We start from the raw sequence: 14,598 nt of genomic DNA, 5'->3' as shown, positions 1-14,598 counted from the left end.
GAAAGCAAAAAAAAACCCAAACACATATTTAAACATTTTACTTTTGTACCTATCTCAATACTAGCCATGTAAGACGCATTCCAAACACATGTTGACATCATCTTCCTTGCTAGGCCCACAGAGCACTACATTTGTAATGAGTATACATACTCTTAAAAGTTTTCCAACTTCCACTATTTTCTAAAAATAAAATAAATATAAAAATGTTGATTATTGAATCAAAGCAAAAAGGCAGCAATTTCATTAAAACGCAAGTTCATACTACATACCTATTTTTATTCCATTCCAGCCAGTTAAAATACCAGGCATCGTAGACCCACATACCTGGATCTGAGAAAACATGTTTCCAGTCTTCTTTCAAATGGATGAAATAGTTCCAAAATATGTAACAAAACAAAAAGAAAAATATATGCACCAAAAATAAGCTATTTAGGGAAAATTATAAAGCATCACAAACATCTTTTGGATTTCATTTTGTTCTTGAGTCACCCACAGTTAACCTAACAATGATACCATTTATATGTGGAATATTTAAAAATAATACAAATGAACTTATTTACAAAACAGGAACAGACTATAGAAAACACACTTATGGTTACCAAAGGTGAAAGAGTGGGGAAGGGATAAGTAAGGAGTATGGGGTTAACAGATACAAACTACTGTATATAAAATAGATAAACAGCATCAGAGGAGGCGCGGGGAGAGCAGGGTGCTGTGGTTTGAGCTTGAGGGTGAAGCTGGCGGAACAGGACGATGGGCGAGCAGTCTGAATGCCAGAATGGATAACCGTTTTGCTACAGCATTTGCAATTGCTTGTGTGCTTAGCCTCATTTCTACCATCTACATAGCAGCCTCAATTGGCACAGACTTCTGGTATGAGTATCGAAGTCCAGTTCAAGAAAATTCCAGCGATTTGAACAAAAGCATCTGGACCGACTTTGCTAGTGATGAGGCAGATGAAAAGACTTATAATGATGCACTTTTCCGATATAATGGCACAGTGGGATTGTGGAGACGGTGTATCACTATTCCCCCAAACACATACTGGTATAGCCCACCAGAAAGGACAGAGTCATTTGATACGGTCACAAAATGTATGTGTTTCACGCTAAATGAGCAGTTCATGGAGAAATTTGTTGATCCTGGAAACCACAATAGTGGGATTGATCTGCTTCGGACCTATCTTTGGCGTTGTCAGTTCCTTTTACCTTTTGTTAATCTAGGTTTGATGTGCTTTGGGGCTTTGATTGGACTTTGTGCTTGTATCTGCCGAAGCTTGTACCCCACCGTTGCCACAGGCATTCTCCATCTCCTTGCAGGTCTGTGTACACTGGGCTCCGTGAGTTGTTACGTTGCTGGAGTTGAACTACTCCACCAGAAACTAGAGTTGCCTGAGAATGTGTCTGGAGAATTCGGATGGTCCTTCTGCCTGGCTTGTGTCTCAGCTCCCTTACAGTTCATGGCTTCTGCTCTCTTCATCTGGGCCGCTCATACCAACCGGAAAGAGTACACCTTAATGAAGGCATATCGTGTGGCATGAGTGGGAAGCTGCTTGCTTTACAATTGCCATTTTTATGATTTTTTTATATTAATATTTTCCCTCATCTCCCCCCACCAATTGTTTTTAACTTTTTTTTTGTGAGTATACCATTTTATCCTGAAAATCCGTTTTATTTATTCATGCAAAAGGTTGTTTCTCAATACCACTGAAATTTATATGGAACCTGAGTGATTCCATCTTTCAGTCAAACTAACCTAGGTTCAGAGTACAGACAGAAAAAAATGGGTAGACTCTTGGCACAAATTTGTGAAAGATAATTGGTAGTAGGAGGTTGACCCAAAGCAAGTTCTGCTGATGTTTGTTAGACTTTTCAGTAAAGTAACTATATCTGTTTAACTGGGAACTCTAGTTTGGGAAACCTTTTATCATTGTCAAAACTTATATTCACTTTGCTGTTGTAGGTAGCCAGTCAGCTAGAGGATTAGTGCTATTTTCAAGGACTTGGGCTGTCTAAAATAGGGGAATTATCTAAGATCTTTTTCACTAAATATTGACATATAGCTTCACCTGAGGTGAAATGTCACAGTTATCTATACTGTGTCTGTTTACAAGAAAGGAAGTGTTTACGTGGAATTTTAACTTTGTAACTGCAAGAGTTCCAGTTTAGCGGGACAAGAGGATTAATCTCATTTTACCTTTTTTTTTTTTTAACTTTCCTTAATATGTCAGTAGGATTTTCAGTATCACCAAACCATTTTGGATTTTTGTTCCTTCCCTCCTCACACACCAGACTTATTAAAAGAGTGCTTTCTTTTTAACACTACATTGGAGTCACAGAGTAAAATTCTCCAACTGCCATCTGTTTATTTCAGCTGAGTACCATAAAGAAGTTTCCACCGTAATGACCCTCTGGAGCTAGGAAAAATACCACAAGACCTAAAGCTTTGGCTGGTCATTAATTTCCAACTATCGTCTTTATTTCTTGTGGTGAAATGATGTGCCTTTCCTTGCCTAACCCCTTCCTGGTGTGTATCAGCGTTATTTAATGTCCTCTAATTCAGTCATTTTTTTATAAATACGTCTATAAACATTGAACTTTAAAAAATCTTATTTATTTATTCCATTACTGTAGTACTTGACAGATTTTAAAAAAATGTAACAGTAATTTCTTACAAAATCCTAAATCTGTCTTTTTTAAAAAATAAAAAATGAGAAGAGACTCAGGAAAAAAAATAGATAAACAATAAGGATTTACTATCTATATAGCACAGGGAACTATATTCAATATCTTGTAATAGCCTATAATGAGAAAGAATCTTAAAAAGAATATACATACATATGTGTGTATATATATATACAATATATATGAATCACTTTGCTGTACAACTGAAACTAACACAACATTGTAAATCAACTCTACTTCCATTTAAAAAAATAATCTTTATAATTGTCCTTTTTTCATCTGAGCAAGACATTGGGGGTAATAGTGACATGGAGGTAGAAACATTCTCTAATATGCAGGAGGTGCTGGCCAGGGGAATCAATCTGCACAATGCACTTAATCATAAAATATGGTATATGATTTAAATGCGTAAAATTGTTCACTTTAAAAAAACTTCTTGGCTTTTTTTTTAACAAAGAAAGGAGAAGAAGCAATTAGTACACCTTCAAATCAAGAGTCACAGAGGTAATAAAATGCTATCTTTGAGGTTCTTAGCTTGTTATCTAGGGCTTTCCAATCCAAAGAGATGAGGATATGTTAGCTAAATTAAGAAATTAAAGTTATTCACACTTTGAAGAATGGAATCAAAAGTCCCATCAATCTATGCTTTGTAACAAAATTCCTGTGCTCATATATCTTAAAATGTCACATTTTTTGATCCAACAGTTTGAATTTACATGAAAAATGCTATTCATGTTTTTGTGTGATTTGCATGTTCAATGAAGGATCTACACCTCAGAACCACTGTGTTAATAAAATAGTGTTCTCCCCATGAGAAATGTATATAGAAACTGAGTCAATGATAGGCACGAAATGGTTTACGGGTATTATGGGTCATTTGGGGGTTTTCTGATTTTTTTCTGGCAGAGATTTGTAATTTGTTCTTTATTCTACAGGTTCTTTAGCAGGCCTTTATTGTTTTGACATTTTCATTGCCTTACGCTGAACAAAACAGCCACATGCTGAAAGCACTATTTAATGAAAACAGCCTGCAGATTTAACCAGCTCTAAACTGAGCCTTAAAATCACCTTTCCCATAAAACTGCTCTACCTAAAATCACTTAAGACTTCCTAATTATCACATAAAAGGTTTTCAATAGCAGTCGTGTTGACAGTATTGAGTCGACATTTTTTCCTTAGCTTCTCCAGTGATGTTCTCTACCAGTTCTTTACCTGCTTCTGCTCCCACAGCCTTCCAACCATCTTCAGAAATTGTTGTCCCCATTTCAAATGGACTTAAATACAAAAATAAAAATAAAAAACTTTAAATTTGATGGAAAATGCTAGAAGTATACATACAAAACTATTTTGATATTAGTTGCAGTTATGTAGGTAATTTTTTCTACATTTTATGGTACCTTTCTCTAGCTTCTAAATTTTCTTTGCTGAAAAAATAAAATAACTTTTATTTTTAAAAGTTTTAAGGACAAAATGTAATTCCCCATGTCCCATTCTTAACGCTTTTCTCTTCCTATTGTAAATATTCTCCTCTGGTAAGCATAGTTTTCCTCTGGTTTTGGTCAGCAAATCTACAATAACAAATTCTAACTTTACACAGATGGTACCCTTTTCAAAAAGGGTGTTCAGAAGTTGAAAGGGTGAAAGGCAAATAAAAGATATATATGTTAAGGGAAATTTACACTTCCAAAGAGCTAAAATTTGTTAAGGAAACTCTATATGTGATATCTTTAGCATCCGCAATTTATCCTAAGAACTAAGGAAATCAAGCCAAGCATCTCCCCTTCTCTTGCATGGATCCATACATGGGCGATAGGGGCCAGGGCAGAATATCTCCATCCTGTTGTCCTATGGGCATATTAAGGAATTCAAAATGAATTCTTCCTCCCTCTCCCCCTTCAAAAGAAATCTCTCATAGTTTAACTCTCACTAAATGACATCTACTCCAGTGAATTATGCTATACAAGAGCTGAGAAAAAATTAGGGAGCCTATAATAACTCTCAGGTCTCAAATTTATGCAGCATTCTACTTAATTCTATTTCCTAAACATTTCCATCTTCCACTCGATCCTCATACACTTACGTTAGTTCAGACATTCATTATTTCCTAATCAGATTCATGATCTTGACAGTTCTGCAAATTTTCAGTCTTGCTGACCTACCTCCGAACAATCAATCCCCAACATTGTTTTAGAGTGATATTTCTATAATATAAATGTGATGAATAGTTAGCATTCAATACATGTTTGTTGAAGTTGGCAGCATTCGGTTCCTTGCAGGGTGCCAGTCTGTGGGCCCTGATTTCTTGCTGGTTGTCAGCTAGAGTTCACCTTAGTTCCTTGCCACATGGCCCTTTCTGTAGGACAGCTCCTAGTATGGCAGCTTGCTGCTTCAGAGGCAGCCATAGAATTTTCTATACAGTCTAATGTAACATATCCACATGCTGTTTCCTATGCTGTGTGCTACTGGTTAGAAGCAAGTCACAGGTCCTGCCCACACTAAAAGGAGGGAGAATTGAAAGGTGTGAACACCAGGAGATGGTGTTTATGGAGACCACCTTAGAATCTGTGATCACCACAAAAAGCTAGCAATAATTGCTACACAGTGATAATTACAAACACCCACATGTAAAGAAATTAATAGATTGTGGCACAAGCACACAAACATTAAAAACTAAAATTAACTTTGGAATACATAGGAAACACTCATGATTTTACGTAAAGTCAAAAAAAGAGATAAAAGTATATGAATAGATTGATTTCAACAGGGTAGTAACATATTTCATGCTAAAAAAACTTTGGATATGAAAGTGTCAAAACATTATCAAGTTTTGCTTCACAGTGTTTTTTTATTTGCTTGCTTTGCAATATTTTTCTTATTTTCTAACTAGTATATGATGTGTTCATTATTTGTACAATTTTAAGAAATATAAACTTTATAAAGTAAGAAAAGCACCCCCCAAAAAAATTGAGTATTTGAATGATCAAAATTTGATAAATCACTATCCTAATCTCAAATGCTTAAAATATACCTGGAGAAACAGGTAGAGACTCACCAACTAATCTAATTTTTCCACCTATACCATTGTATATTTACACTATTTTTTCTTACTTTGTAAAATAATTCTTTTGCAGTAAAGATGCTTTAAATTGAAAAGCATTTTAACAAAACTTTTTAATAAATTGATACTTTAACAGGAAAATAGCATATATATCATAGTAATGTATTTAATTGTTATGGTCTAATGAGGCAAAAACATTGGCAGACATTATGTAGCTGATGAGTTGGCACCAAGTAAAGACTAAATTACATTATAGGGTATGAACAAAGGTTTCACTGTGATTCAGTGAGAGAAAGTCTTGAAAGAATTGAGTTACCATGTGGCTTGGGGTAGTAGAGATTTCTGAACACAAAAGTACCTACCCTATAGCACTGGGTAGCATAATCACTTAGAGCAGCTGCTTGTGCACATACTATTTTATGCAAAATAACTTATGGTTAAAGGGGGAAAATGTTCTCTAAATGATGATTAAAATTTTTACTTTAACTTGCTTTTTTTTTTTTTTTTTTGCTATATCATATTCAATTCATTGGCCCACAAAATAATATATCAGTAACCAAAGCCGTGCTGGAAAGGATATTAATGACACCAATAATGGTGGTCACTCTGAGGATGGTTTATTGGGGCTCAAATAAAAAGAATGAATGAGTGAATGAATAAATGAATGAATGGATGTGTAGATAGATAGATAGATGATAGATAGATAGCCAGCAAGTACATCCTTCTACTATTAAATTTAAACCAGCAATTTAATTTTACCAACTACCACTCACTGTCTTAACTTCCTGTTGTTAATCTTTTGACTTTTATTATTGTTTTTGTTTAATTTATAAATTTCTTTTTGTTTGATAGTCATGAAAGAGTTCATGTATGAAAAGATTATAACTAGTTTTACATCCTTACATATTTAAGAAATATAACATTTAATAATAAAATCCTTGAAAAATATTTCCCTATGTATGGATTTTCTACACTACTCAAGATTGAGAAACACGGCTAAAGATAATGAGTGGAAGTTTGATTTTTAAGTAGGAAAAAGTCAAAGTGTTTGGCCTGGTATAAGTGATTTTGTTGTTTACTAAATCTACTCCAACGTCACTTCTGCATTTCCTCAACCTAGACTACTACACAAAGCTATTTGCAGTTCTCTAAACATGTCTGTTCTCTCATTAGTCTTATCCTTAATGGAAGAATTGCAGCAAACCTCCCAAATTACTTGGTACTCTTCCATGCCTCTGCCTTCTTTCACACATGTGGTGTGAAACTCCCAGCCATTCTTACAGACTCAGCTAAGAAGTCACTTGCTCATTCACAACTCCTGCCCTCCAAGAGCAGATACTCTCATAGGAGGAGAAAAACCTAACCAAGTGATCAAGGAAGAGCATTCTAAATCTAGGAAACATGATTTTGTAAAGAATGCTTGTGGCTGGTAAAAACTAAAGAGAGGGGCTGTAAGAGTAGTGGGAGAAGAAATGGAGAGAAGAGGCCAGTGTTTAGGGAGATAGATCTACAAGCTTTGATGATGGGTTGGGTGTCCATAGTGAAAGCCTCAAAGGAGTTTGAAAGCCTAAGTGAGCAGCAGAGGTTTCCATACAGAAGGAGAATGACAGAAGAACACAAGCTCAGTTTTGCCCCTACTTCCTCACAATCTGACTTTAATTTCTCTTTTTGATAGTCTCATCCTCAATATAAAGCACCTTATATTTACTATTTTCATAACATTTAATACATTGTCCTGTGGCTACTTATGAACAGAATACCTCTCCCCACCTTCATTATACTCTAGGTCTCTGAAGATGGGAAGGAACAACATTTTATTTAACTTCAAGTCAGGAACTATGTAAGGTGGTTAAAGCAGGAGCACAACTGACAAGAAAAAGAGGTAGGGGTAAGGATAGGGCAGAGGGAAAAGTGCAAAATACAAATGCTTTTTGCAGAATTATTACATCTTCCGTTTGGCTATTTGATGACCATATCTACCTAGATTCATCAGACTGGAGTTTTAACACATTAATATCTTGAGTAACTGTGAAGGTGTGTCTGGTTTTCTGGAAAGCTGAAAATCTAGAATTCCTGACACTGTGGTTTGCATTTAGGTAGTACCTCCCATGACTTTTTTTATGCATGGAAGGTTTTTACCCCTACAATTATCTGAAAATAACTAGTAATGACTTCTGGAAACCAAGGGATTTAGAAAGGGACTAGAGTCAGTGACAGAGCATTAGTTATTCCTGGTAGTAGCAGAGTGAGTAAATACCTTTAGCAAAAAGTCTTCTGGCTGAACCTATAGGAGAAGGGTTATCTTTACAAAATTTCACACTCACCAATTATTATTTTTGTTATAAAGAGTAAATAAGAAAAACAGTTACAAGACCTGGCTCTCATAGAAAGGTCATCTCCAATCCAGGCCACACTGAATGACCTCTGTATTGAGATGGTAGCAGGGAAGGGGGGAAACTGACAGGACAGTCCCACTGGATGGCATGTGGCCTTTAAAATGACGAACCCACTGGGGCCTGACAGAGTCTGAATCAGTTGACCCACAAAGCAAAGTACAAAACTTAACATTTCAGGTCAAGCAATTGCCAGAAGCTTGAGAACAAGATGCCTTTAAACTCTTCATACTTGCTTCTCTAAATAAAACATAACGGAAGTGCCAAAGAGAAAACAAAGATGAACTGACATCCTGGGGTATAAAGATTATGGGAGGGATCTTCATGAAGTTAATAGTTCTTATCACATTTCAGACTGGATGATAGTATGACACTCTTGGCCTTGGAGCCACTGCTTAAGTATCTGCTTGCATTTATGGTAGCAAATAGGATAAGCTGAGTATGATGAAGAATTGCCAATTTGCAAACTTCCTAAATTGATCCAACAGATGAAAATGTGTAAATAGGTGAGAGTTCCTGGAGTTAAGAGGACAGACTCTTTGAAAAATAACAAGGAAAAAGTGGAAAATAAGATGAATGACCATTGTGGACAGTTGGCAATTACAGATGAAACAAATGGGAGTGAAAAATTTATATGATGAGCCTGTGCTGCTGTAAGGATTTCAGGTATGTGATAAGAATTATAATATCATTGAGACAGGGCTTGTTGTCTAAACTTTGTAGTAGCCACTACCACACAGCCTACTTACGATTTTATACTAATTGAATTTAAGACGTTCAAATTCTCACTTAGTTCCTTTTTCCATATCCATATTTTTGTTGCCTTCATCCATTCCAATTTGATTATATTATCAGTCTGCCTTTTTAAGTAATTGGTACACTCCTAAAATAGCATACATCACGTGCCATACAGTTTATCACATCTGATACCTAGCAACAAGAAATATATCTAATAAGGCGTAAGTCAGGCAATCAGCAACTTATTATTCTTAAGGTCCTGTTTATCACTTTACTGAAAACTATAATTATTATCTATTCAAAATGTTTGGCTGCTTCTGAGTATTTGAGGCTCTATATTGCAACTACCTTCACTAGATAAAAAAATAAAATGTTTCCATTCATCCTTTATTCTGAGTTTGTGGTTTTTAATCACATACATTTTTATGAGAATCACACAGGTGTTCAGTGACACTGGTTCACCTCTTTTCCAATGTCATCAATTTCTCCCTTTCATAGGTTATTTTCTGTAAACATAGAATGCTAAAGAATCTGACATCTTAAAACACCTACATACACCCAATTGCACACACACTTGGGCAGGCATACACACCTCTCTTTCCCTCATCCCAAATCTGTCTACCCCTATGGCTCTGCTTGGTTTCAAAACAGAATGCTTTGTATATTTGTCTAAATCCATTGAGTTCTATAACTCACCTTCCATTTGTTCCTCTAGCCAGCCTAATTTGACTTTTGCCTCACTTTTATAGTTACATCCTACTTTCCAAAGACTTACTTTCTATGAAGTCTTGTCTTACCAATCCTTTAAAAAATTGTCTGAATCAGAATCTCAGACTTGGTTTCTAAGGAGCCCAAGCTCTCAGGAAGAGTCTATAAGGGAGTGAGGGAACTAGGATTGAAAAGTGAAAGAGGTTAAGCAAGACTAGCCTCCACCTGATCCCACAGGAAGCTCTGAAACATAAATTGTACCGCAGAGTTTGTTCCATCATCAAGCGAAGGATTGGAGATTTTGTACTTCACCCCCAACAGACATTGGGGTAACTACCAGGCCCTGCAGGCAAGTCCCGTCTAATTGCCCAAGGGCAAACCTCCAAAGTGAAAGAGAGTCCAGTAAACCTGGCAGGGGCGCTAATGCCATCTGCTACAACTTTCTTTCCACTTGACACTTCAACTGCCTTTTCTTTCTTGGAAACATTTCTTTTGGGCTTCTGTGACACCCTCTTAGTTTATTTCCTACTTCTCAGCAACTAGGTGCTTCTTCCTATTACTGTTCCTTATTGTTATTCTCCAGAGTTGTGCTCACTCTGCGTGCATGGGTCCAAACACCACTATTATGTTGATGGCTTCTGTCTTCAATCAGGTTCCCTAGAAACAGCCTGAGACCAGGATCCTTGTAAAATTTATTTATTGAAGGAGTATTCTCAGGAGAAGGTGGATGAGATAAGCAAGATAAGGTGGAGAAAATAACCAAACAAGAATGTGTTCTTGTCTGAAGACTAGCTTTAGTTTGATCCCATGCAGAAACTCTGGAATGCTAACAGCAACACAGATTTGGTCTCACCTTAAGAAGAGGAGGCTACACTCCCTTTGCATTTTCAAGTCAGTCAGTCACTGGCTTTGGTCTACCTGGAGGAATGCAGTGCAAAGGGGTTGGGGGAACTTCCCTGTAATTAAAACCATTCCAGTGCCTGAGCTCATTGGATAGTGCCTGAGCACAGGCATTGGAATGGGCAAGGACAGAGACCAGTAGATATCTCCTAAGTCATTTCATCCACTTGATAGTTTAGTTTTTCTGAATTGTATACTTTCTGGTGGTCATTAAATTACAATACAAATATCCTCACCCTTTGTGTTCACTCCCATAGGTTCATTACCATATCTCTTCCCAAATATACTCTGTCCTTCATTTTCCAATTTTGTTCCTTTCAGGCCCCTGGAAAACCTGTGAAGCTATTCACCACTGCCCAGGTACACATGTATACTCTTGCCTTGTGCCAGTTTTCTCTCCACACACAGCTCTGCCACCTAGGAGGATTTCACCTCACTACTGTTTTTCAGGGCCACCCTCAGGTGGAGCTATAGTGAGTCAGTTGTCCATTTTCAGCCAACCTATCTGTGATTGGGTTTACCCTCTTATTCCTTCATCTCTTCATAGAAACTCTCCCCCTACCCTTCATGTAAAAATTTAGGCTGAAAAGAAGCATCAACAATAGTGTCACGTGATGGTTATCTGGGCCAGTTGCTCATGTAATTTACTTGTGCCTTCTGCACAAGCCCTACAATGTACCAATCCCATCATATGATGGATACCTTCTCACTTACCTGACTTTATGACTTGGTGTATCTGGCAGCACCCAGATCATGAGGGGCAGTTTCAAATTCATGGTCACTTAGGCTAGGCCCCAGGGTGAGATGCTCAGTTTCTCTTAGGGCCCAGTAATGTGCCAAGAGTTGTTTGAATGGAGCATAGTAGTTATAAAATGTATAAGGCTTTTCCTTACTCTAGAACTTCATGAGTCTGTACTTTGTTTCTCCTATTTGGTCTTGTCAGAAACTCCAAACAGCATCTTTCTTTACCACTCTAGAATATGGATCTGCTAAACTGTACATCCCCAATAGCAGAACTGCTCATATTGCAAACTAGACCTGGTGCAGTGCCCTTTCTTGATCTTAAATCTGAGTTCCTTTCAAAATGAGAAGCCTTCCATTTCACCAAATAAATTGAGCATTAAAGTAACCTTAAGTGTAGAATATGTGGGCTACAAAACCCAAAGTGTCTACCAAACTTTGTGCTGCTTCCTTAGGGGTAGAAAGTACAAGGTTCAATAATTGTCCCATATTCTGGAAGGGATACAAAGGTGTACCCCAGAACCACAGACCCCTAAACACTTCACTACTGTGGCATGTCCCTGAATTTTTGTAGGGTTTCTCTCCTAGCTTCTGGGGCACAGTGCTTTACCAAAGCTTCCAAAATCCTTGCCATTTCTTGCTCATTGAGATCCCATTAACATAATGTCATCAGTATAGGGGGATAATGGTCTTCTGCAGAATTTCCAGATAATTGAGGTTCCTTTGGACTAAGTTAAGACAAATAGTAGAATTAACAGAGCCTTTAAGTAAGATTTTGAAAGTATACTGTTGACCTTCCCTCATGAATACAATCTGTATCTGATCTTCCTTTGTGATGAGTAAGTAAAAGAATGCATTTACCAGGGCTTCCAAGGTGGTGCAGTGGTTAAGAATCTGCCTGCCAATTCAGGGGACACGGGTTCAATCCCTGCTCCAGGAAAATCCACATGCCGCGGAGCAACTAAGCCCGTGCAACACGACTATTGAGCCTGCACTTTAGAGCCTGTGAGCCACAACTATTGAGCCCATGTGCTGCAACTACTGAAGCTCATGCACCTAGAGCCCATGCTCCGCAACAAGAGAAGCTACGACAATGAGGAGCCCATGCACCACAATGAAGAGTAGCCCCCACTTAGCACAACCAAAGAAGGCCTGTGCACAGCAAAAAAAGACCCAACACAGCCAATTAAACAAACAAACAAACAAACAACAAAACCAAAGAAAAACAAACAACAAAAAACGTTATTTAAAAAAAAAAAAAAAAGAATGCATTTACCAAACTAATAGTTACACACCTTGTAGGCAAGGCAGGGTTAATCTGCTCTAGCAAAATTACCACAACCAGGGTAGCAACTGCTTTAGTTTTCCCACTTGGTTAGGTTTATGGTATCCCATCACCAATGAAGTTGCAAATGAGACTTAAACTGCTCCAGCAGGTTTTTCTGAAGCAAGAAGGACTCTTTGGAATTGTCCCAAATTAAATCAAAAGGGCCTGACCTTCTATCAGCCAGGCATTGGCAGATTCTTGTCTTCTGGACAAGGTAGCGCAACCTTGAATGATACAGTTCCCTGAGGCCAAGGGACACAGCTATGTGCCAATAGTAACCAATATTCTCAGAAATTGGGGAAAATTATGCCTGAAGAAGAGGGCATCTGAGTGAAGAATGTGACAGTGTCTAGTACACATTCTAGCCTTGCCTTTGATGGTAAAATGTTGCCACCTGGCCTCAACTATTCCAGGATCCTATAATCCACAGCACTACTAAGGATCCAAGTTCTGATAGCATGTCTGAGCTCTCAGTGATGCAGGAGCTCCCTTCCCAGTGTATTCCTTGTTATCCTGGTAAATGAAGTATACTAAGGAGTGTGGGAAGCTAGTGACTTTTCTCTTTTTGTATAGAAGACCCACTCTAGCATTCCCACTTTTCTCATTTGTTGGAAGAAGGAAGTTGTAGCATCTCTGCTTTATTTAATGAGGAGACATTGTTCTCTAAGCTTTCAAATAGAAATGGCAGCTGTGTATAAGCACCATTTCCTATGGCCACAGAGTGCCGTAGGAAAATGCCTTCATGTTGACAAATATTTCCTAATCCAGCTTTATATTCCACTCCCTTGATCTAGCACCCTCAAGATTCCCTACCAGTCATACTCTTCTATTTCTTGGCAGTGTATGTAAGCCAAGTCCTGCATCCTCCTTGACATATACTATGTACCTTCCCTTAACAGGTCAATACTTCCCCAGTTGGACTATGCAAATATTTGAGCTCAATTATAGAAGAGTGGGCAAGAAAGGAGGCGGAGGCACAATCCTAATAAGAGAAAGCAGTGTTTTGCATGGTCTTCAAGCAAGGGGGAGGGCACCTTCTATATCCCAACAATGGGTAGTAGGCCTATTCTCCAGACTCAGGATATTCAGAGTAGTCTAAAGGTTCAAGGGTCTCAAGCGCATATAGCCAAATGCCCTCATTCTAAGATTCAAGATCCCACTCCTTTCTTAACAGAGCTAAACTTGGTATAGAAGACTTGTATAGGCTGAGAATTAACCTTTTATGAAGTTCTTCCACTGTGTGCCTTATCTTCATCTGTTTGTCCTCCAGCTTCAGGGAGAAAGAATTTCTTTAAATGATGTTTTGGAGCCCCTCTGACTCTCATAGTTTTGCTTAAATTGTTGATTAATAGATCTGACTAATCATTTCCTTTTATCAATCAATCATTGGTGCTTATCAACAGCCACTCACTTCCATAGTCTTTCTAGCAGCAGTTCTCCTGTACCTCTCAAATGCTGAGACACTGCACTGTTAGTGTTTCCACTTCCACATGAAACCCATTCCAGAATACCATGGAAAAAATCTTAACAATTGCACTGCTAGCACATACCAAGAAATATCAACAGTCTATTTACCACCAGTGACAGTATCCACTTTGCCATATAACTGGTAACTTGTCCAGTTCCAGACATCCATCCTTACAATGTACTTCCTAGCCCAATATAAGATTCTTCACCCAAATTCAAAGCACTCATTTATGATTAAAAACTCTCTAGAAAGTGGGCATAGAGGGAACCTACCTCAGCATATTAAAAGCCATATATGCCAAACCAAGCAAACATCATTCTCAATGGTGAAAAACTGAAAGTATTTCCTCTAAGATCAGGAACAAGACAAGGATGTCCACTCTTGCCACTATTATTCAACATAGTTTTGGAAGTCCTAGCCACAGCAATCAGTAAAGAAAAAGAAATAAAAGGAATAGAAATTGGAAAATAAGAAGTAAATTAGTCCCTAGTTTGCAGATGACATGAAACTACATATAGAAAATCTTATAGATGCCACCAGAAAACTACTAGAGCTAATCAATGAATTTGCTAAAGTTGCAG

At 37.6% G+C, this 14,598-nt stretch overlaps 1 protein-coding gene across 1 annotated transcript; it reads left to right on the top strand.

Annotated features, from left to right (window-relative positions):
* Window positions 1–707: 707 nt before the first annotated feature.
* LOC130861456 (claudin domain-containing protein 1-like) lies at window positions 708–1,594 on the top strand. The gene has a single exon (XM_057750360.1). It carries the CDS (start codon window positions 779–781, stop codon window positions 1,538–1,540), a length of 762 nt encoding a protein of 253 aa, XP_057606343.1. The 5' UTR covers window positions 708–778; the 3' UTR covers window positions 1,541–1,594.
* The last annotated feature ends 13,004 nt before the right edge of the window (window positions 1,595–14,598 follow it).

Source organism: Hippopotamus amphibius, chromosome 9, assembly GCF_030028045.1.
Source record: "Hippopotamus amphibius kiboko isolate mHipAmp2 chromosome 9, mHipAmp2.hap2, whole genome shotgun sequence".
Taxonomy (NCBI): domain Eukaryota; kingdom Metazoa; phylum Chordata; class Mammalia; order Artiodactyla; family Hippopotamidae; genus Hippopotamus; species Hippopotamus amphibius.
The sequence above is the reverse complement of the archived record's forward strand: the minus strand, read 5'-3'. Positions and strand labels throughout refer to the sequence as shown.